This window comes from Anguilla rostrata, chromosome 14 (genome assembly GCF_018555375.3).
Source record: "Anguilla rostrata isolate EN2019 chromosome 14, ASM1855537v3, whole genome shotgun sequence".
NCBI classification, from domain to species: Eukaryota; Metazoa; Chordata; class Actinopteri; order Anguilliformes; family Anguillidae; genus Anguilla; species Anguilla rostrata.
Genome location: NC_057946.1, coordinates 19250333 through 19275162, shown reverse-complemented (window position 1 = coordinate 19275162; position 24830 = coordinate 19250333). Strand labels below are relative to the sequence as shown.

General features: G+C 40.8%; 1 protein-coding gene across 3 annotated transcripts in view; it reads right to left on the bottom strand.

Moving 5' to 3' along the window:
* Positions 1-5240: 5240 nt before the first annotated feature.
* Positions 5241-24830, bottom strand: part of znf462 (zinc finger protein 462) — a 43211-nt gene continuing 23621 nt past the window's right edge. For 2 of the 3 annotated variants that reach the window (XM_064306876.1, XM_064306877.1), the window contains exons 3-13: positions 19138-24536; positions 18628-18765; positions 16659-17017; positions 15875-15993; positions 14064-14255; positions 12021-12270; positions 11397-11533; positions 10301-10524; positions 8344-8515; positions 8123-8246; positions 5241-8019 (exon numbers count right to left, since the gene is read on the bottom strand). In XM_064306876.1, coding sequence (XP_064162946.1) covers positions 7797-8019; positions 8123-8246; positions 8344-8515; positions 10301-10524; positions 11397-11533; positions 12021-12270; positions 14064-14255; positions 15875-15993; positions 16659-17017; positions 18628-18765; positions 19138-24536 — 7337 coding nt within the window. In that variant the 3' untranslated portion in view covers positions 5241-7796. The remainder of the gene's footprint in view (positions 8020-8122; positions 8247-8343; positions 8516-10300; positions 10525-11396; positions 11534-12020; positions 12271-14063; positions 14256-15874; positions 15994-16658; positions 17018-18627; positions 18766-19137; positions 24537-24830) is intronic. The other variant, XM_064306878.1, reaches the window with a different exon arrangement.

Sequence of the window (24830 nt, the reverse complement as noted above, 5' to 3'; positions counted from 1 at the left end):
ATTTGAATTCCTTCACTTTGAAACTGTCATTACATTGTCAATCTTTCCTAATAATTTATTTTTTAAGCTTCAGATGTACTAAATGAAAAATATGTGCACAAGATAAATATACTTGCATATTTTTTCTCCTGCACATTTAAAAAATCTGGTGCCTTTTGCATGCGCACACACCTCCAATGCATTTACCTGTTAGCCAGTGACCAATTTACACTTTACAGAGAACACAGTACTACAGGAGACATAGAGTCGATTGAAGTAGAGACATCTCTCACCTTTGACAGCTTGTAGACTATTGGCACCTGCGATGCTTTGGAAAAAACTAATGGTAATTCAGTGGGACTCTGGTCAACTTAAACTCACCCTACGAACGAAGCCTCTTTTTATCACTCTGATATGGGCCTTTGGATAAAGTCAGCTAACAACTTTGCTATGGGCCAAGCCTGCGATGTCTCAGCTGTATGCATGTTGACGCCTAAATTACACTTGTCTAAAAACTCATTTACCACATCATACATTAATACAACAAATTCCACCATTTTAAGTCATTGGTCAGAAGATAAGTGGAATGTGCACTGTCAAATTAGAAGGTCTTTCATAATAATGTATTGCAACATTCTGTTGATTCACATTCTTTCATTAAGCAGGGTCATACTTTCACTAAGCTATGATTTTGAGTTTGCAATCCCCTGGACTTTGAAATCCCCTGGTTTAAAATATGGCACTCGTAGAGATCAGTACACTGAATTACTGATCACTGATCAGTATGATACACACCAGTGGCCTAATGAAAGATAATATGCTCAAACTCAGTGAGATGACACCGCCTCTGGCTCCAGCTCCTCTGTGAGTGTGGAAAACTGCAGCTGCTTACCCAGCATTCCTCCACTGATGCCTTGGATAGCTCTATGGCTGCTCCACCATCTCTTGGGTTGTGAGTCTAACTAGGCTTATCTGAAGCACAGGGTACAGCATATTTCAGAGCTCGCTCCTTGTCCCCTCAGTCTTTATCTATTTTTAAAGATGATGTTAGACACGGGAAATAGCCTGCCTCAATGGAAGAGGCTGAGGTGATACTTTGAATTTCACTCAGGTTCAAAGGATCACCAAATAACACATAAGGTGATGTAATTCAGTGCAGATTATAGCCGTTAAGATGAAACATATTCAAAGAGAACTGAAAATAGGTGATATCTCTGAAGTACAAATTCTTCAAATTATGCAGTAAACCTACATAGAAAAGTTTGAAAAGTATGTATAGCTGCATGCCTAAAATTGGTGTTATTTAGGACAAAATTATTTGTAAATACTGTACACTGTGCATTATACATCGTCACATTAAGGATTATTCTATGTTAGAAAATATTATCAGGCAGAACTAAAAACTAGAATATATTCTTTTATTTTTTCTGTATTTATATTTTTGACAAAAATTGCTTTTCTTAAAAAGTTATGACACCAGAAACATGTAGTCCAGTCTCACAGTAGTGTTGCCATCAATGTTGGGTCCAATTAATTTAACTAAGTGCAACTCTTTTTAGTTCTCTAGATGATTAAATTACAGCTATGCAACCTAAAGAGGCCTTCAAAAATGAATTTACATGAATAAAAAAAACAATAGGGATTTTTGGTGAAAATGTCATATTATAAAGGTTTAGACATCAAATTTGATGACCCTACTAAGTGCCTTTATGTTGGTATTTCCATTTTATTTCCGAATGAAGATATTTATCAGCCAAGATAAATTGAAATGGTAAGCTCTTAATATTTCAGTTTTTTCAAAGATTTCAGCAGTCCTAAACATTCTTAGTATATCGTATTTCCATTTGTTTTAAAAGGAATGTCTTCTACATGGCTAGATGACATTGTCTCGTACTTGTGATGAATCCAAAGGCAGCAATCGATTCATTTAAAACCACAAAATCCCATGCCTAGCTCATTAAAACCATTAAGAGCATTATATCCAACCTTCCATGGTTGGGTATTTAGTTGATTTAAGAAGCTTGTCAAGGAAAGGAAAATAAATTTTTGAGTCTATGTAGTTTATTGAAAAAATGAACTCAACATTTCAAAGCAATGTCAAAGAGGGAGGAGATCCGTGTCACCTTATATAGACCAGTGTGAAATTATTTAGAAAAGGTAATTTGAGAACTAATCTGAGATTCTAGCCTTTCTTGAAGTCCGTATGTCGACTGTATGTTGTTGGATCAGCTTTTATTTTCAAGTTAATCTGAATGTGATCTGAATACGATTTCATTTTCCAGAAAAAAACATGTGAGCTAAACCATCAAGAATAAACCTGCACAGCAGCATAGCTAAGCAACAGTACATATACTGTATAATACCACCAGCTGTGGCAGTAACCCTGACAATATTGCAGACAGAGAAATGTGACGTCTTGATGCATTTTCATTACCTAAGTATATTCTCCAGAAGAGTCGGTTTCCCCAAAGGTGCCAGCTAAACAACAGTCATTTCCCATTCGGTGCACATCAGAGAGACCCTGCTCTAAGCATTCATTATATATTAACAGAGTAAGAAGTCTTTCATGAACCAAACATCATTTCTCCCTCTAGTCAGGCGAGACAAAATGTGTTGTGAGTGCAAGTGATCAAACACTGGAAACATCTCACAGGGACTTGCAAAAAGTACAGAGGAAGAGGGTTTAAAATCATGTCCGTTTCCGAAGTAGACTATTAGGTGCTCCCTTGGTTTGTGAAAGCGTTGTGGGGAAGAATAGGATGAGAGCAGAAGTTGGAGACTAGGGGGAAAAAAGTATCTGCAGTGGTTTTTCTGTCTCCATAAATTGTCTTTTGAAAGGTTATTTACCTGCATGTCCTGCAGAATTCCTGGTTTACTGTCAACAGGGAGGTAAGAGTGCTGTAGACAACAACCTGATTATTAAGGGAAATCTTTAGAGCAAGGCAGCAGAGCAGCAATGCAGAAACTAATATTTGCGTATAATCCATTACAGCTTCTAATACTTGCTATATCGTTTACATTACATTACATATCTGCAGGGTGGTGTGATAAACTGGCAGTAGAATTTAATTGTCTGTGAAGCAAAAGAGCTAATATGTATAATGCCACAGCAACATGTTGCACAAGGAAAACAATCTGCTATTTTAAAGCCACAAAAACACTACAGGATGGAACACAAGGACACCAGAGGTCACATGGCAATGCACAGCAATGGGTTGTAAGTCTTGTAAATGAAGAAAGACTGGCCTTTCTGACATGGTGGAAAGGCAGGTCTTTTTCCTTTGGTCATTTGTTCTGACCAGGAGTAAATGCATTCAGAGCCCCAGCCATGAATATCCACTTGTTTTGTTTGGTTTTCACAGTTTGATTGATTCTGTCACATTCTTTTAGCCCAGAGCATTGTATTTAAGTCAAGTGATAATGATAAAAATATACTGTATACAGTGCCCTGAAAAACTATGGTTATGGTACAGTAAAAAACAAAATTAAAAAAAAATGTTTATATACATATGGCATTTGGATTTGAGGTCAAAAGATACAGAAGTACAGACAATCAGCTTTTAATTCATGGTGTTTACATTTACATGCCATTTTACAGAAACCACTGTTCTTATGTTGAGTCCTCCAAATGTCAGCAGTTCAAAATTAACGGATGAACTTAAAAGTAAATCAAAGCCATAAAGTCTAATATCTAGCCCTGAAATGCATGAAACAGCATGAAACCTATGACCCACTCACATCAACAAAACATTTGGGATCTTCTTTGGAAATGCTTTTCCAGGCCTTCACTACCTGCTTTCAGTTGATCTTTGATTCAGATGGTTTCTGTCTTCAGTCTCTTCTTCAGTAAGTGAAATGCATGCTTGATTGCATTTAAATCATGTGACAAGTGCAACATTTTCCACTTTTCCCCCATTGATGAATGCTTTGGTTGGATAGGCAGTGTGTTTGGGGTCATTTTTGCAGCAGGATGAAGCGCTGGCAGATGACGTTGGATGAATTTCTTTGTACATAGCCAGACAAAATCTGTCTGTATACATCTGAATTCATCCTTCTGCCATTTTCCATTACATCAATAAAGACCAGTGAGCCTGTTCCAGAAGCAGCCATACATGCCCAAGCCATGACACTACCTCCTCCACGGATGAGCTGGTATGCTTAGGATTGGGCTGTTCCTTTCTTTCTCAGCATTTTCAGCTTTATATCGCAAAAAATTATTTTGGCCTCATCTGTCCATGAAACGTTGTTCTTCTGGCTCGTCGCTGTTTTATTTATTTTTTATTTTTTAAAGCAAATTCCAATCTGGCCTTTCGATACTTGTGGCGGATGAGAGGTTTGCCTCTTGCAGTGTAGTCTCTGTAATTCTCCTCTCTAAGTCTTCTGTGTGTGGTGGCTGGTGAGATTTTCACCCCAGCCCTCTGGAGAGTGCTGGTGATGTCACTGAACGTTGTTTTCGGTTTTTCTTTGCAGCACTTAGGATTAGTCTGTCATCAACTCCAGTCGTCTACCTCGGCCGACCTGAACAGTGTTCATTTCTGAGTCCACCAGTGGTTCCTTTCTTTTTCAGGACTTTCCAAACTGCAGTACTTGATATACCCAGTTTCTGTGCTATCCTTCTTAATGAATTCTTCTGTTCTCTCATCTTACAGATGAGTTGTTTTTTGCAGTCCTAGTTAGTCTTCTGGTCTTCATGAAGATATATGCCTACTGACTCCAAATGAAATCTCTGTAGATGAAAACAAATGCTTAATACCAAGGCTAGACATGCAAAAAGGACACACCTGAGCAACAGATAACACCTGTCAGTCATAAATAATTTTTTCACAGCTGAGAATGGGGGGACTCAACACAAAAACAGCAGTTTCTGCTGGTAAAATGGTAAAACTTGATTGTCAGTACTTTTGTCTCATATTCAGCTTTGTATTTCAGATCCAAATGCCTTAAGTACTATAAATAGTAAACATAAATTACACTCTACGGATAACATACTCTTGGAGCACAATGTTCTTATGTGGGATTAGCTAAAACATATGGTATATTGGCTACAGAATGCTGCTCAGTGCATACCATTTTTATTCATTTTAAATAGCTCTGTAATATGCTTTCAAAATACATTGCTTTCAGTCAGTTTTAGGCCTTTAACTTATATACTTAAAGTAACAGACACAAACTCTTTCCTTTTCTATTTATTTTCTCTGGTATATTAATCCTATACAATTCATGGTTGCAAGGGATGAAAAGGGCAAAAGAAAATGCCAGTCTAATGTTATCTTGTAACTTTATTAACAAGTTAAAAAAGACAAATGAATTACAATATTTACAGAATATCCAGAAATAAATGGAATAAAAGTGTAAACAACCATTCTAGGCAACATCACAATCCACCTTCAGGAATCAGTTTTTCACAGGAGAAAGGCAAAATGGAGGAGCTAAGTCAAACCATGGTGAATTCCAACAGTCTGAATAGAAGGTAAAACAACATAACAAAAACAAAAATATATACAAGTTTCCAGTGTGTTATTAATGGGAACTGCTAGCAATCAGCTGCCATTTAAAAGCTTATTTCTTTAATATTTTTCTAATCATTTCATTTTTTAAAAAGGCAGGCTAGTCCTTATGAAGGAAAAGAGGTGCAAAAAAGATTTTGCCACCTTATTGCCCTCACTTTTTAAAGGTAAAAAAGAAAGAGTAGATGCTTCATGTTCAGATATATCATACAATATTTTTTAACTAACGACGAGCCAGACAACTCCAAACTTTGTCTTCCCCCCATTTGTAAGTGAACAACATGTAAAGGAAAAGGTCAAACTATCCTTTCTGAGACACCACAGTTTCAAACACTTGACAAGTAGCTTGTTTTTCTGTACATGGCTGAATACAGCATGCGGAATTAGCCGAATGCACCCAGAAACCCCTGGGCTATCACCGCCCTTGTAGCAATGGCTGATTGTTCAAGAAAGAAAACAAAACATAGCAGAGAGTCAGCCACATTTTTCTGGAAACTGACACTTTTGGTACCTAGAAAGCAGTTATTTTTGAGTAGTAATTCTCATGGCTGAATATGATTTTTCATCCTTATGCGAATTGTTTATTTTTGCTTATTGGTCCAACTGGTGTTGGAAAAAAGCTATTTCAATCAAGTGCCAAAACAATTGCTATTTCTAATATCTAATAAGGCTTTAGGGTATTTGAGCAGCAACCTCTAACACATAAAAACTATTATTATTATTATTATTATTATTATTTTAAAATCAGTCTCATCAAACCAGACACTTTTACCACATTTACCAAGTTCTTCAGGATTACATTATAAAGGACATGGCAGGGTGTTAGTCGTAGTTAGGATTCACACCAAATTCTATTTATTATTTTTTTTGCTACAGGTTGCCAAACCACCACCCACCTTCACCTCTGACGCACATGCCATTTCATGACAAAACTGGATCAGGCTTTACAATCAAGGATCAGTTAACCCTGGTTCTCAGAAGATTCTGCTCCTCATATCAACCTGGTTTCAAACAGTAAAACCACTCCGTAGGACTTCCTGGGTCAATAAGACAAATCAAATTGAACGACTAACATTTTACCATTGTAAATGGTAAAACATTCAGATGTTTTCTCCTTTTTTTCTGATATTTACATAACAATGTGAAACTAAGATGAAAGATTAATGGCAATCTGAATTTATATTATAAAGACAAACAAAAGCATTTATTCCTAAACTCAGAGTATGCTCTTTCCCAAACAGAGAACAATGCAGTACTTGAGTCAAATATTATTCTACTGGCCTGCATGTACATTAGAAGGTGGGCAATAGAACAATTTTGTTCTAAATTTAAAATGTGGAAGTGCAGGAAAACTCCTCTGAGCAAAAACACATCTGAATTTGTGCAGCAATTTGCTGCAAATTTGGGGCCAGTTATCAATATTTTTAAATGTCTAAAAAGTATACATGAATATGAATATAAAAAAGAAGCAACTATTCCTCAAGGAATTTTGCTATAGGAGATCAGCAGAATCACTAAAATGTAATGTCTGTAACTCATCATTCGGGTCAAATCACAAAGCATTGTTTTTGTTTAAAAAATAAAGAAAATAAGCATATTCAGTAGTCTTTATCAGCCAGCAAGCTGATAAATAAGTTGACAATTAACCTGTAGCAGTTGAGTAAATGACAGACAGGAACCAGAGGATGCTCATGAAATGTTAACATTTGCGACTACCTTTGACAAAAAAGATTTCTGAAGCACAATCCAAACTAACTGCTATTTTAACATAAGGTTTTCATCAGTAGGTGGAGGATTGTGGCCCTTCTGTAGGCAGTGAAATACACTAATTTGGAGAATTAAAAGGCCAAATATTCTCTGAGCATTTTGCAGTACTTACTGAACTGGAAAAACAAGCCTGGGTGAAGAAAACTCAGCTTTGCCCAGTCCACACAGAAATACACCTAAATTGATGCTTATTAACTTGCTTTTGCAACTGTAGACACTCAGTGAGATTTTGACCTGAATGACTTCATTACAGTACCATTCACTATTGGTTACCAATATAATAGCCTCTGTCCTAGGGGACCAACTCACTTTCAAGGTTCAACACTTACATTTTTCTACTTAGGATGCAACACAAACTCTAATCCTGAATGTGTTACACTTTAAAGTAAAAAAAAAAAAAAAGGTATGAGGGTTTCTTTAAACATTTAGTCATTTTGTTTAATAAAGTGTTTGTAAAAGCAGCTTTTTTGTCCCACCCACACCACCCTAATCCATTGTTTTCAAGTACAGTACATATTGAAGCTGCAGAACTCTTCCCTCTTCCTAAGAATCGTTTTTGGTCACAGGCATTTCACCCTCCTCCTCTTTCAGGAAGCTTTCCTTTGCCAAGTCTGAAGGATATCTGCTCTCCACCTGCACAGATTTGCTGGCGCAGTCTCCATCTCCATCTCCTTCCGCCATGACACCCAGAGAGCCCGTCTCAGATTGTGCCGCAGCCTCTATTGATTGGGATGAGCCAGCCTCAGTCCTCCTGTTAGTAACAGTCCTAATATTAAAGGGAAGTGAAGAGGAAGATAAATGTCACCATCCACTACCGCAGTGCTGGGCTGCAGAAAGAGTGGATAAATCGAGGGGAGAGACTGACTTACATGCCGTGTCGGAGGACGTGGCGCTCCCACTCGCTGCTGTGGGTGAAACTGCGGCCGCAGAACTCGCAGGGGAAACGCTTCTCACTGCAGGCCGACAGACTGCTGCTCGGGGACCCAGGAACATCTGCACAGGAGGGGCAAGACACACGAGGTAAAGCAAGGCAAACCAAACCAACCTGTTTCTCACACACATTGACCTCACCGCCGACACCGTGTCCTACCTTTTGTATCGAATTTCTCACTCTCCTCTTCTTCCTCCTCCTCATTCTCTTCCTCCTCCCCCTCTTCCTCGACCTCCTCTTCCTCAGCACTGCTCAGAGTGCTCTGTTTGTCCTTCATAGCCTCCAACTGGTCCAGGTTGACTTGTCCCGCCAGCTCAAAGTTCCGGATCACCTGAAATAGGGAGTGTCCTTACAACTGTGAGAACAGGGATTAAGTCCCCAGCACATCTGTCAGGACTATGGAAAGATGACATCCAATACTGTGCACAGGGCACAGTGGTTCAAACAATAAATAGTTAAGCCAAACGACATATTTAAAAAAGCATCAAATTTCTCTCAAATTTCAGATGGTACATTATGTTACATTATTACTGAATAGTAACAAACAATTATATTTCATCAATCATCTGGCCAATACTGATCCATCATTTCTCTTAACAAAAGACACTGACAAAACAGTGACAGCTCAGATACAGCTCAACTCAAGATGACTGGCTTTCCTTCTCTTCTCATGTAGTGTCAGTGAGTCAAGCATGCAGATTCTTTCTGCACAACATACAGAGAATCCAGCCCTTCCTCAACACAACGCTACTCAGCTCCTAATCCCGGCTCTGGTACTACCATATCTGGACTACTGCAGTTCCTTCCTCACCCGTCTCCCTGCTTGAGCCACTAAACCATTGCAGCTAATCTAGAATACCATCTACTTTTGTTGCAGTATTCATTGAATAGCACTATTTAAATATGGGTTATGGAATTTATTCGATACATAATGTGAACAAAATAAAGTGCCCATTCAGGAGAGAGCCACACACATACACAGACACACACATAAATGAATTGCTCAGTGCTAAGGACAAAACAAATGATGACTGGATTCAATCTCTCAGCCTGACATTCACAATATTAATACAACCAGCAAATGCGGTGCACAGCTGTCGATTAATGCTGCATGTAGGTGGGAACCTTGCGAAAACACAATTTTCAAGAAAGGAATGAAAGCACATTCTTGTGAGCACATGTAGGTAAAAACACTGGCACAATGGGGAAAGGGTTCAAAATATTCAATAAATTTGGAGGAGGTGTTAAAGGCATGTTTCTGGACCGGTGCAGAAACGTTGTGAAGATTGTGTTGTGTAATTGCCTTTTCTCGTTTTGTTTCAGAAGCTATTGCAGTGCTACAAAAACAGCACCCACATGAATCAGACAGTCAGGTGACACCAAAACTAGGCCATGTTGAGCTACTTTTCAGCTCAACATCCTTGGGATTTAAGTTGAAATGAATCCTGGTATTAAATCATATTTCTGCCAGGAAAAAATTCAATTTAGGAATTCACTCTTCTGAAGTGCCATGAAGTAAGGACAAAGAAAATACATTTTCTAAATAAAACGTCTAATTTTATGGTGTAAAATGTTATGCATGTTGAAGACCTTTCTGAGTGCTATTATAGTGTTTACTTTATTTTAAAAATAAAACAACTTTACATGGTGCAGATATATTCCAACAGTATAGTAATAATTTTATGGTATCTAAAACTGTGTGGAGGAGAGAGATGTGAATGCCCAAGAAGTACTGTGCCCATAAAATAATAAACAAGTATTTCCCCCATAGCAGAGACTGTAGGGGATACAAGCAACTGGGATGTCTGCTGGACCTGGGAGAGTGTGTGTGTGTGTGTGCGTACATGCATGCGCGTTAGCGTGTGTGTGAGTGTGCATGTGTGTGAGTACAAGCGTGCCTGTGAGTCCACGTGTGTGTGTGTCTGTGTGTCTGTGTGTGCATGTGTGTGTGTCTCTGTGTCTGTGTGTGCATGTGTGTGTGTGTGTGTCTGTGTGTCTGTGTGTCTGTGTGTGCACGTGCGTGTGTGTGTGTCTGTGTGTGCATGTGCATGTGTGTGTGTCTCTGTGTCTGTGTGTGCATGTGCGTGTGTATCTCAGGGGGTGTGTTGGGTCTGACCTTGTGCTCACTGCGCAGGTGGGCCTCCAGGTCCTCGTGCTGCTTGCTGTCGTAGTAGCACAGCTGGCACTGATAGGGCTTGAGCTCGTCATGCTTGTGGATATGCAGCTGCAGGCTCTCGTCACTGGAGCAGGTGAAGGTGCACTTGTGGCAGCGGAACACCACACCCTGCAGGTGGCGTGACAGCTTGGATCGGCAGACCTCCAGGGGCACTACACGCTCCTCTGGAGAGAGGGAAGGAAGGCGGCACAGTGAAGAACAACTAGTTATAAGTCAATTTGTGAGGATTTAAACATAATTGTGTTTTATATGTTCTTTCTAATACCTACACAAACTACCTACATAGGAAAGATATTTTTCCACAGGTTCATTCCTGAAAGTGCTTTGGAGTGCCACTGCATATTTTTCCATAGGCTTACGGAAACAAATATATGCAGTGTGACCAACTTCCCTGTTTTCATTTGTTCCAAAAGTCTCACGCTATCTGGAGCAGCATAAATTACAGATTCATGTTTTTAATTTAACAATCTTGATTTCCCGTTATTGAACTAGAACGATGAATTTTGTTTTTACCGTTTCAAACAATAGTGTCTTGCTGTTACACATCTCCAAATCCGTTAGGCACTGCTACGGAAGCCTTTGTAAAGTAAGAGCACAGGAACTCACATTCCATAGTGGCACTAGTTCATGAATACTTTTATGTGCATCAGGGAAGCTAGGGTTTTTCAGGCACATAGTGATTCTTCTCTCTGAGTGTTGACAGACTGAGAGGCTTGCACCACGCTGGTTTTGAGGTGCGCTGAGGAAAGTGGCAGTTTAATATTAGCCCCGAGGAAACAGCCAGAGTGCAATCCTAGCTGACAGATCAGCACATTTATTTGGGGTTACGAGAAGAGCGTCATCCTTGTTCATTTGTGAAAGCTTCCACATTGTGGGGAAAAAAAGTCTTCCATGAATGAAATTCATGTTCTACAGGCATGAAAAGTGTAGTCGAAAGAGAATAAAATCACCTAAAAAAGACATTGCTCACAGAATCAGCAAAGGCATACAGAGAATATAATATGTTATTCCATACTGAAGAAAATTGGTGACCTACCACGATGCAGGACAATGTGGTCGATCATATTGCTCTTGTACTTGGTGTGGTAGAGACAGAGGGGGCAGCGCAAATCTTTGGGGCCTTCCTCAGGGGTGCTGACATGTCCTGCTTCCACGTGCATGGTGAACGCTGACCTGACAAAGGTACACAGGGGCACTGACCTTAAGATACCGGACTAGAGCAAAGAGGTAATGTGAACTGACTGTATTCACATGGTTTGCCACAGACAGACCCAAGAGTTTAGGTTAAAATGCACAGCTGTCCCCCACTTTAAAAATTTCATGACGCTTTATTTTGCTAAGGAGGACAACAAGTCAGTTCAGCTCCCGGTAGCATATAAAAATGCTAAATACGAAAGTTTTTCCTCATTGCATGTTCAATAAATAAACAGTTACACTGCATCCAGGGCTGAGCTGCACAACCTGGAAACCCAGTGTCTGCAGGTGCTCTTTGCATCCCAGCATTTAACCACTTAAGTCTAATAATGTCCTGATTGGACCAATTTAGCTGTCTTCCCAAGGATTCCCCACGTCCCTAGTGTGCTCACGATTCAATGAAAGCTGGGAAAGCAGCTGGGTTGGAGGTTAACCAGCAGTGCCCTCGGGACTAGCATTTTCTTACTTGTAACATGTGAAGAACGAACAGTCCTTGCACTTGAAGAGCTTCTTGCCACCGTGGCGGTCTCGATAGTGTCTGCGCAGACTCTGCATGTACCCAGAGCTGAACTCGCAGAATTCACAGGTGAGAGTGCCGTCCAATCGAGGCTCAACCCCGGACAGATCAGGGGGGCTGGAGGTGGCCTGGCTCCGTGACGCCAGCTGATAGTGACTAAGCTGCTGCTGAACATCTGGGGGCTCCAAGTAGGCTGGTTCTGAAGCGAGATGGACAGCAGAGTGAAAAAAAACACCTTTACACGCCAACAACAGGCCCTGAAAATATACCAAATCTGCCTTACCTTTTCCATTTACCCTGGATTTTGAATATGAGGGAAGAAACTGTTGCTCCCCAGCCCTTTGCAGTGCTTATTCTGCCCTCCCTACACAGGGTATTTCAAAAAGGACTGTATGTCCTGTGTGCCCTGGTTCCTCTTATACTATAAGGAATGGTAAGTAGTTGCCAAGTATCACCCACTCTTGTTCGTTTATGGGGCCATCAACTTGATGGGTAGAACTTTTAATACACAATCTCCCCATCTGCTATATGCTTTTGATTATACCCACCTGTAGCGACAGAAATATGATGACTTATGATGTAGCCTTAATGATATTCTTGGTTACATACTGAACAAAAAATGAAGAAAGCCTGTAACATTTTGTTTCTGTTAGCAAAGTTTAATGTCATAGAGCCTAGATCTGCTCTTCCGACTTCAACAGAAGAGCATAAAATGTCAAGAAGAACCAGTAGTAAGTTAGCACCTCATAAAAATGTGAAGGCAATCACTTGTCTACAACATTTTTTTAAATGTGCATCATGCACTTCATTTTCAGAGAGAAACTGTAATGGTGAAGTTAAACATAATCACTTAACTTTAATAGCACTGATATTTGATCTAAACTACCAGAGTAAGTCAGGACAAAATGGATCAAGACAGATGAAACAGTGTGCACAATAAATTGAAAGGACACTGATATATGTTACAAAAACATCTAATGGGGTCCAACTGTCAAAGAGCAATTAAACATGATGAACCCAAAAAGAAGCACTCCGTGGGGATCCTTAACGATTAGCAAAAAAAAGGACTGACTGTGGAAGAAGAGAGAAAGAGCCAAACAAAAGAGAAAACAACACTTTAAAGCTCTTGGTCACTGATTGCACCCACTCCACATCCACTTATGACTGTTTGTGTCAAACTGGATACACTTGCCTAAGCTCTTCTGTTCCACTCTGCTGGCCGTACATACACTATATGACCAAAAGTATCTGGACACCCCTTGGTCTGGGGCTGTTTTTCATGGTTTGGGCTAGGCCCCATAGTTCCAGTGAAGACACATCCTAATGTTAAAGCATACAATCACATTCTAGACGATTCTGTGTTTCCCCAATAGCTTGGGGAAGTCACTTTCCTGTTTCAGTATGACAATGCACCCGGGCACACAGCAAGGTCCACACTGAAATGGTTTTGTCGAGAACGGTGCGAAAAAACTTGACTGGGCTGCACAGAACCCTGACCTCAACCCCATCCAACACTTTTGGGATAAATTGGAAAGACAACTGTGAGCCATGCATAATTGCCCAATCAGTGTCCAACCTCACTAATGCTCTTCTGGCTGAATAGAAGCAAATTCCTGCAGCAATGCTGCAACATCTAGTATAAAGCCTGCCCAGAAGAGTGGAGGTTGTTATAGCAGAAAAGGATGGACAAACTCCATATTAATGCCCATAATTTTGGATGAGATGTTGGATGTCAGGTGTCCACACACTTTTGGCCAACATTCAGGGTTATTGTAGTACAACAGCATTAAATGTGTACTTCAGTACATTTAAGAAGCAGATATTTTTCAAGGATTTTTCAACAATAAGCCCAAGATTTGACAGTATACACAATTCACAATTATATGAAAGAAATCAAACTGCTTGAAGACTGGCATAAAAATATGCGTCCCTGGTTTGTGGACAAAACCTGTGGAGTTTTCGTATCTCTTGTGAAACAATGGAGGCACTCACCATCTGATTCAGGGATTACAAGGGTCTGTTCACTGCCTGGGCCTGCCTTATGGGGGCGGAACAAGGCCTGGGTGGCAGCACGGAGTTTGGTGAGGGTGAGGGCCTCTCCATGGGCCTTCAGACAGTGTTCCTTCAGTTGGCTAATGGTCATGGTGGAGAAGGAGCAGGACGAGCACTTGTATGTGCTTTCACCTGGTAAACAGCATGGAAAAAAACACTCAAATCACCATTACAAAGATCTTTCTTTTTTTTTTTTGCTCTGTACAGTCAAAAGATCGCCCTAACATAATTGAGAATTAACTGCTTTAAAATGTTCCAAGTCCAGCAAGCTTTCAGAGACAAGGCACAAGCTTGTAGGGGGGGAAAAAGGGTAGGGCAATTAATCACTTTGCACCAGTCTGCCCAATAATGAAAAAAACCCCATTCACATGTCAGGTTCTGTGGGCACTAATGTGCAGACATGGACTCAAAGGAGAGGTTTATACTTTGGAATATCTAAAACGATGTGACAAGGAACATGATGCTGAGTGAAGAATTTAATTGAAATCCTCTTCACTCCCAGAATTCAATAATTGCGAATTTGGTTGAATCCATTACCAAAAGGATAGTACATTGTTAAAAAAAAAAACACATTTTTACATGAATGCTTTTCCAATAACAACAGAACAACAGCCAACCCACATTTAAAAAAAATACAAATTCACTATGTATACTTTCTAAAAGGATAAAGCCAAATGACTCTGTACATGTAGTCATTTATTTTTGACTAAGGGAAATCCATTTATAAGCACATTGAGTATAGGATTATAAATGTACAATGTAGTGATGACAGTCCATAGTATTGAATTGTTCCAATTCAAATGCTGTTTATATACTCTGTATGTAACAATAAAGCACTCAGTGTCTAAAAATGACTTTCAGCTCAATCAAAACATTAAATATTTATAGAAAGAACAATCTATTAATGCCAAACAATAAATAAAATGTGAAGCATTTTAGTTTGAAATTTGTGTATCCTGGTATATAGTTAACCCAATATCTCACAGCTTTGCGTAAAATGTTCAGGCACAGAAGATCACAGAAAACAAATGCCTGCCAAGAAAAGCGTTCCTACTGCTGCCAAAGGATGTTACCTGCTTGAATTTTATGACAGTCTTAAAATGTATTAAAGTGAAGTCACTGAGGCTCAGACCGTCCCCCAGTCTACCCTCTCAGCGACACAAAAATCATGCAAAATAGAGACAGAAAAAAGTGAACTGGCAAGGCTGGTTTGGGCACTTCATAAACTTGAGGGAATTGTCTTTAACCAAAGACAGGTCTTATCAAAGAGTAAGGTTGTGATATGATTGTGTTCAAATCCCAAAATATGAGTGAAACTAATAATTCAAGTTTCTGTTTAGTTAGCAGGAGTGCAATGTTTGGCCATTCACAAAACTTCCATTCTTTAAATCAGTTGAGGATGAAATAAGGTGCGTGACTTTAATTCACATTTAACCTTCACATTTTCTGCAGCAGTGATGATGACAAAGAGAATCTCTAAAAGTGCTTGAAAAGGCAACGTTCCTTATGCTAGTTCTAGGATTATATCCTGCTCAGTTCACTGGTCAGTCCATAACTCAGGTTCTACAGTAATTTAGAAAAGAAAACTAAAATGTAATCCCAGACTTCCCCAATGAAATCTAACATACTGATGAAGTCTGGGCACATATGCAAATACACACCGTCGGATAAAATAACATCCCATTTTAATGGAGAGCATTGGCGTGCCACTCAAGTAGGAAAGAAGTCTATCAAAGAGTATTTTTTTTTACCAGCATGAGCTTTGTACAGGTGACTCTTGAGGCGGCTCAGGTAAGCAGACTTGAAGGAACACAGCTTGCAACGGAAAGGCTTGTGATGACCATGGTGAGACTGAACATGACGATCCAGGCTGAGGAGAGACACGGGCAGAGTCAGACATTTTTTTTTTTAGTTCAGTTCCCCAGGAGAACTTTGTGACAATAAAGCAAAACACTTCAGTGACCTTCAAGCATGGCTTCACTTCATACTAGACCTGGAGAATCACACAGCGTGCAGGACATTGTTACACACAGGAATTTAATGCAGATATGAACTCAACAAAACTAATTTAGCTTCCCTCTGTCTCTCTCAGGCTATTTCTCTTTGTTTTTGACTTGCAGCTCTAGAATACATTTGAGTTTTTACAATAGTCCCGTGGGTGGTATGACGGGACACTATTTTGTTTCTAGGCCAGGGCACATCCAGTACAGTCAAGTTACACACGGGAGCTCAATAACTCAATATGGCCCAGGTCTGTCGACACTGCAAAAGATAAATTATTCCATCAAAATGTCTGAAAGTCTCATTGGAGTTAACTAATAGCAGCATTTTGTTATAAAGAATTGTATGCAGTTGAATAAAAGCGGAAATTATTCAGATAGTAAGAATACAACACAAGTACTGAAGGCAAAGAAAACTGTAATTAACTCTGGACAGAGGCTGTTAGGAGCAGCACACAAGAAATTAAAATAAAGATAATGAAGTGCATCTTCTGAGCAGACACACAGTACCCAAAAAGACAGCACCCCTCCTTACTTGTGTCTGAAGGCAGATGCAAACTGGCAGTACTGACAGCTGTACTTGTCCTCGCGAGTGAAAAGGGCCATAGCAGAGTGGCTCCTCTCGTGTGAGCGCAGGCCCTGCATCGACATGAAGACGCGGTCACACTGGCCACAGGGATGCCCCCCCACCAGCCTCTCCTTCATCTCCACCACCTCCTCGGGCCCTTTCTCCACCTCCGCTGTCTCCATGGCGACAGGAGACGGGGTGACAGAGGCCTGAGCGAGCTCTGAAATGATCTCCACGGGGCCAGGTTCCACAGCGACCACATCTGCTTCATCCCCATTAGCCTTGCCTTCCACTGGGAGAGGAACTGGCATCTCTGTTACTTCCTGCTATGAGAATAGAAAGAAAAAATAACCTGTTAGACAAACATGAATATTGTTGTTTAATCAAGACAAACCTAAAAACAAAAATGGATGCTTGTGTTTAAGACTTGATATGCTATAGTTTTCATCCATTTGACCATGAACATGAATTCCTACATTGAAAATAGAAAAGAAAAAAGAAGTTTCATCTGCATATGCTCAAATAGCCAATAATATGCTTGTTTCAGATGAAGCTGCCCTTTGATTTGCTACAAGGCACAAACCTAGACCTTCAGCCCTTGCCTGGAGTTGATTATCCACACATTAGCCTTACTGAGGCCCCAACCAACTCAAGAACAACCTCCTTGCTCTTTGTCTTAGGAGGAAATACAGCAAATGCCTTCAGCACAAAGTGAGTCCTGTGCTGCTCTGAGACAACAAACCTGCTTTTTATGGTTTAAAAGAAACTTGACATTTCTGAAAAAGTGCCTGACCCTGCAGTTGATAGGACCGTAAATAAGATATATAATGGCTTTCAGAGAAATCACCAGACTTGCATCGGCAGTCCTAAGGGTAGACGGCAATTCTTTCCAATGTTTTTAGGAGGCTCAACATTGACTGATACAAAAAAATCATAAAATCCAACACACACGTGTGCACACAGACAGGCAAGGATGCGCATACACATACACACACATCTCTACATTGCTGGCAGTAAATATATAAATAGCCCAGTTACAACATAATTTATCAAAATGCTTATATGCAGAGATGATGCACTATACCACAGTGGTTTTCAGAGTACTTGCAGCCTACTCTGTCTTGTCCTAAGAAGCAGCCACTGCCTTTATAAAGAAGCTTCAAGATTGCCATCTAATGTATTGAAATGTCTGGCTTGGCCTACAGAAACAGCCCTTCATTTGGCTTCCGTTTCAGCTGAGACACTAAATCCTTTGGCTCGCTTCTCGCTGCCAGGTCCCTGGCACCCTCAATGGAATACTAATGTTGAAAGTGTTACCCACTGCCCTCAAAGCTGTGCTTTCTTCTGCCCTTGCAATAGGACTACCACAATTTGCTCCAGAGAAGTTAAAAGACTGTCTAACCAGGGCCTCTGTTGCAATAAACAAACCAGGAAACAGAACACCAGCCCATTATAAAGGCCTCTTCAGAGACAGGTTTTCTAAAAGCTAGAACTCAAACGTCAAGACATAACCAAAGTGGAAGAAAAAAGAAAAAAAAAATTAGGTGGCTGAAAAAGCCAAAGCAGCTAAAGCAGTAGCTGAAAAAACAACAAAAAAATGACACAGCAAAGGTATTCGCACTTTAAGTTTGAAGTTTTTTCTTAATATTTACATAAAAATCCCAAGGTCATTTTAATTCTTTGAACAAATTATTGATTGAATGATTCAGTATAATAATAATAATAATAATAATAATAGTACAACTTCCAATTACATCCAGTGGTTTAGGTACAGTGTGTCCAATGTGTTTTCCAAAAAATAAAAGCAGTAGCAACCACAATCAAAAAGGTATTGGGAATGTCTCAATACCCTCTCTGTGCACTACGCTCAATTTGAAGCTGTATTTCAACTGCCATCACACTCGCAGCCCTCATGACAGGGAAATGTTTGGCTTACCTTCACGTGCCCTGCCTTGACCTCTCCATACTGGACGTGTTTCCGCAGGTGATTACATATTGCTCTCAAAGTTGGGTGGACCTCCACACAGAAATTACACCTATAGCCAATGGGGGTTTTGTCTGCATGGTTGTCAACCTGAAAGGGAAGAACACTAGTGGTATCACAGGTTGAAGGCCCATAAATTAAATATGAAACTAAATACAATCCCACAAAAAATAAAAAATTATTTCTGGAGAATTTGCTAGCAAGGGGATATCACTGACATTTTAAAAGCAAAAAACACTTTTCATCGCATCATAAGCTGCACACGCTCAAAACGCCTCAGTGCTTTCATTTTTGAAGGCTCAATTTTGAGATACAAATAAAACTAAGTCCAGACACGAGGGGTGGAAGATACTGAGGGAAGGCTAGGCATCACATTTTTTATAACTTATCAAAGGTTTTAGACTGCTATTACCCATTTCAGCTTGAGAACAAATATGAATCAATTCACTGAAATTCACCCACCTTCTCCAGCTTGATCTCTGGAGGTTCATTTCCCTTTTGCTTGCTCAGGAGCTGTTTTCTCCTCTCCTGACGCATCGCCCGCTTCTGGAACTCCTCATTGTGGTTAATGAGGTGGGTGCTGAGATCGGGGAGGCCCAGGAACTTGAAGTCACAGTGAGCACACTGGTAGTAGTCGATATCATCCTGTGTAGGACTCACAAGGGTACTGAAGTCCCGCTTCAGGTCCTTGCAGTGGTAATCTGTATAGTGCATGCACAGCAGTTCTACAGTGTTGAAGGACAGCTTGAAGCACTTCAAACATTTGAATGGCAGTCTCTCTCCATCCTTCTCCTGCTCTACTTCTGACTGATCTTCCAATAGTTTCTTCTCGTCAACAGCAATTGGGTTTTCAGGCTCCTTGGCATAGACCACTGTGAAGTAGCGCCCCAACTTGCTGGAATTCTGCCTCTTGGGAAAGACTCCTGGATGGCGTTTGATGTAATGTGAGACGATGCTCTTCTTGCTGAAAGCTTGGAAGGAACAGAGAGAGCACCTTCTCCTTTCTACAGCCAGTCTCAGCTCCTCACTCAGTTCTGGCCCTTCTACCTGAGGAGACACAGGCACTACAACCTTGTTTGGCTTATCAGTAATGGATTTAGAAGCTGCCAAGCAGTGAGTGTAGTAAGCATCAATATCATGACGCTTTTGGTAGTGGGCTGCCAGACCTTTGCGTATAGGATTTGTATAGGAACACAGAGCACACTTGAAAACATTGTTCTTACCCTCAGGTTGAGCTCTGACATTGTTGTGCTTGATGCGGTAGTGGCGAGCTATACCTTTTCTGGTGGAGCAGAAGTACTTACAAAGCTGACACCTGAACACAGAGTGCTTTGCTCCTTTGTCAACAGGGAACTGTGAGAGTGCTAGCTGAAAGTCACTCACGTCTTGCGCTTCTGCCACACTCGTGCCACTGCATTCAGCAACTGCGTCATCTTTATTGGCAGGAAATGTGATAGTAGTTTTGAACATGTCTGACGCTGGCTGATTATGGTAATTCTCATAGTGAATTCTCAGCTTCTCTAAGGTTCCATGACTATATGGACACATTTTGCATCTGTAGGCACCATAACCCTGTCTTTGCGATTTGGACTTTTCATCACCTTCATTAATGTCCTTGATTTGCTCAATATCATCTGCAAAATCCTCAGCAGTGACTTTGACTAGTGGATGCCTCTTCTGGTAATGAGTGAGAACCCCATGGATTCGCGAGTTCACATAAGGACAATGCCGACACTTGTAAACTGAGCTAGGGTTGATGTCAGCTTCTTGTGCAAAGTCAGCAGCTTTGACTTTCATCCCTGGATGCTTCTTGCCATAATGGGTCAAGAGCCCATGAAGGCTATTATATTCAGACAGACACACAGTGCACTGGTATGTGTTGTTTGCAATTGAGGTGCTAGCGAATGAGAGATGAGGAGGGGCCATTTCTTCAGATGATCTTCGAGCATCAAATGAGTCCTCATCATGCTCAGGATGATGACTATTGAGGGTACTGGACAGAGTGACATGTCCTTTAGAAACTACTGTCCGTGATTTATTTGATGAACGGTTACCTTTGATTATGTCCAATAGCACAGACTCATCCCCTTTGATAGCCCAAGGATGAACAGCTTGATAGTGGTTAGTGATATCCCAGATGGAGCAAGCCTCAAAGGCACAATCTCTGCATTGGTAGTGCTTAGTGTCTGAATTTCCTGCCTGCTTGGAAGAGGTGTCTGGACCAGCCCACAACTTACTAGCCATGTAGGTGTAGTCAACATTGTGCTCTGGGTGACGTCTTTGGTAATGCATGAGTAGTCCATTTGGTTCTGCATGCGAGTAGATGCACCACTCACAGTGATATCCAGCCTCAATAATTCCATCTTGATAAGCCCAGTGCAAGATGGTCATAGCAGTGGCCTTCACGGTAGGATGATCCTTCTTCAGGTGCTTCTTCAAAGCATAGACATATGGAGATGAGTAAGAGCAATGCCTGCACTTCAAAGACCGAAGAGCCCTCGTCTTATCGGTCTCAGAGACAGTGGCAGTGACAGACAGGTTGCCAGACTGAATCATTTGGGCCCGCTCTCGTTGGCTACGTACGACAGCAGTGTGTCTGCGGACCAGATCAGCATTCACCTTCACGTCTCTGTGCTTCTTCTGGTAATGTATTAGCACTCCTTTCACAGTGCGATTACCATAGTCACAGTGCTGACAAAAGAACAGCATCTCAGCCTCCCCCTTTTCCCCACAAGGCCTGGGGTGGGCAGTGCTAGAAGCATCCAGTCCATTGTTGCTGAATTGTTTTAAGAACTGCTTCGGCGGTGCAATCTGTAACTCATCCATTAGTTTCATCAAGGCAGGAGTAGGAGGGGCGTGTTTGATATATTTTGCGGTCACCTTTATTTCTGGATGCCTCTTTTGGTAATGGACAAGTACACCAACTACAGAGCGGTTGCTGTAGACACAATGTTTGCAGTAGTATATTTCTGCATCTGCTCCCAAAGGATTGACATTAGATGTCTTTTGAGTACTGGGTGTGTTCACGTTATAGGTAGTGTTACTTGTAGTCTGAGACCTATCAACAGAGATCACCCTCATGGTTTTCTGAATACGGAAATATGACGCTTTTTGCTCTGGGTGCTTTTTCTGATAATGAACCAGAACTGAGTGCATGTTAGGGCTGGCAAAGGAGCAGATGTCACAGTCATAGACCACAACATTGTTAACCGTGGTTTCTTTGCCAGCTTCTGACTCTGTGCCGGACTCTTGTGTCTTGGAGTGCGTTTTGTGAATTGGACTTGAATGAGCTGATGACCTGGGAACAGGGGTGGAAGCTGAAAAAGTTTTAGGTCCAGAGTTTAAAATCTCTCTCAGTGTTTGGGATTCTGTGCCCTTTTGAGGTGTTTCAACCACATAACTGGAGAATATCATAGCATTGTTTATTTTCACTGTTGGATGCATTCTTTGGTAATGTGGCATCAAGCTCCGCACATTCGGGCTGGTATAGGAGCAGAAACGGCACCTGTAAACCAAATCAGGTTGGTTGAAGTTCAGCGCGTTAATGGCTTCAGGGTGATGTTCCATGTAGTGTTGATTCAAGTCATCAAAAGTGCTGCATTCAATATAGCACTCCAAGCAACGGAAGACAGCGCTCTGATCTTCTGGATCCAAGATGTATCTAAAGCTGAACTTGATGTAAGGGTGCATTCTCTGATAATGTGTGCTTACACTGCGTGCTGACTTATTCTGGTATTCACAATGTTTACAGTAAAAAAGTGTGCCGGAATCCTCATTGTAATCAAGGTTCTCCTGAAAAGCATCTCTGCTGTCTAGGCTACCTCTATCATGAAGATCTTTGGGCTCAACAGGGGCACCATAATCATTTTCATTGTCCTCATCATCTGAGATACTTAGCTGGATGGGAATATTCCTTGTGCTAAATTTTGACTGAAGGCTGTGCTTCTTTTTTCCACTGGTGCATTCCTCTGGTAAATGATGTCTGTCATAGGAGTAGCTCTGATTTTTTATCTGACGTTCACTTTCTGCAGCATCATCATCATCATCTTCATCCATGAAAATTTCAATATTATCATCCTCCTCTTCATCATCATCCATCTCCTCCAGGTTGATTATTGCATCCTCCTGCCGCTTGCTTTGACTGATTTTACTCTGTAAATTGTTGGCAATTTCATCTATTCTGGTTCTCTTCTTTACTGGAGACAGGTCCAAAGGTAAGTCATTGATGGACTTTCTTGCAGTTTTGTTGATCAAGTGCTTTTTGGATGAAAATCCAAGAATTGATGTCTGGGTTTTTTTAACATAATTTGGAGAATTGTATGTTTCGGATTCAGAATCTTGCTGTTCGTTTGATGATCCCTCATGACTAGTGGCTTGCATGTTGTCACAGTAAGAATGCTTGTGTTGTTGGTGGACGCGCAGACCTTTGAGTGTGGTTGTTGAAAAGCTACAAATCGTACATCGGTGAGGATTCTGTTGTGTTGTTTCATTTACTGGGCTGGACTTTTTCCCATTGATTTTGGAGCCATTATTTCCTCCATTTACTGGACCCTCAATGCGAACACCTGGGCTTTCATTCTGTAAGTCAGTAGTGTCCCACTCTGAGGATGACCCCATGTGACATTGCTTGTGGGTACCTAACTTTAGCAGACTGGTACAGATGAAAGGACATTCATCACATTTATATACAGTGGTCTTGCCAGACAAGTGGATGTTTTCAATATGACGAGAGATGCTCCGCCGATGCATGGTAAGGAAGGAGCAAAACGGGCACTGGAATCTATTCATGTACCTCCTGAATGGTATCCCTTTCGTCTCCAGCATTTTATTATCCTCTTCAGACAACAGCTGTTTAACAGAACCTTCAGTTGAGTTTGGATCATTGGGATCACCTTCATCTCCAATTTCATCATCTGAGCTGCTTCCAGAATCATTGAGGATGATGTCTTCATCCACAGCAGAGTTGGACACATCTGACATCACAAAACTTGACCTTTCAGACAAAATGGAGGAGCCTGTACTGTTTGGAATCTTGGACTTCATTTGCGTATACTCATAAGATAAAATCTTGCTTGTTTGTCCAGAGGTGGATGTGAGCATTGTATTTCCGGAGGATCCCTTGAAATTGGAGGTGTTAGCTGTGGAACCTTCACTGCCACTCAAGTTATTGGGCATTAAGTTGGAGTTGGGTGTTCTTGGTGAAGCAGGTGAGTGTGGTTTACAGGAACCCATACTCCCTTCTCCTTCATGCGGCTCCTGGATAGAGGAAAAGATCTTCACCATGTTGCGGTGCTTCTTCATCATGTGATCACACCAACGCTCTCGTCGAAGGGTCTGATAGCCACACCACTCACAGGAGAAGTTTCCCCTAGATTTGGTCAGAGGCTTAACCATGGATTCCAAGATACTACGCTCTACTACCTCCTCAGACAGATCGCTGCAAGATTCCTCAGAGAACAGGGCATTGGAACTAGATTCTGTGACAACCTCAGATGGGGACCCTGGAGAGTCTAACATGTGACCCTTGTGATACATTTTTTGGTGTTTTAAGATCCTGGCTCTACGTGGAGATTTATATGTGCAATACTGACAGGAGAACACTTTCCCGAAACCATCTTGTATCAGGACATTAAAGTTGGATGCCTGGGAAGTGGGTGAATTACTTTCAGTTATTGAAGCACCTCCCATAACACCATGAACTTTCTTTGTGTGTTCGCTGAGGAGGGATTTTGATCTGAAGTAGCGGATGCAGAACTTGCACTGGAAAAACTGGTTTGCAGGATTTGCAGACTGGTTGACTGTTTGGTTGTGAGTCATTTGGCTAGAACTGGAAAACTGTCCCGAGTCAATGGAATGAGGGCCTAAAAACAAAGAGAAAAATAATGGTTCAAAAGGCACAAGGATGATATTCAAAGCAAGTTTTAAAAAAAACAATAAAAATTCAAGCAAAACAACAAAAAATATATGAAATTCAAAAGTATGCTACCAATCCAACATGAAAAATAATTAAACTAAAAGATTTTTAACCATTTCCAAACATACAAAATGAATAAATAATGAATACCCTCTCATGTTTCATGTATGAGTTGCATCAGAAAAATGAATATGAAGAATAAATTCACACCTTTTTATTTTAAAAATCTCTGGATTGGACA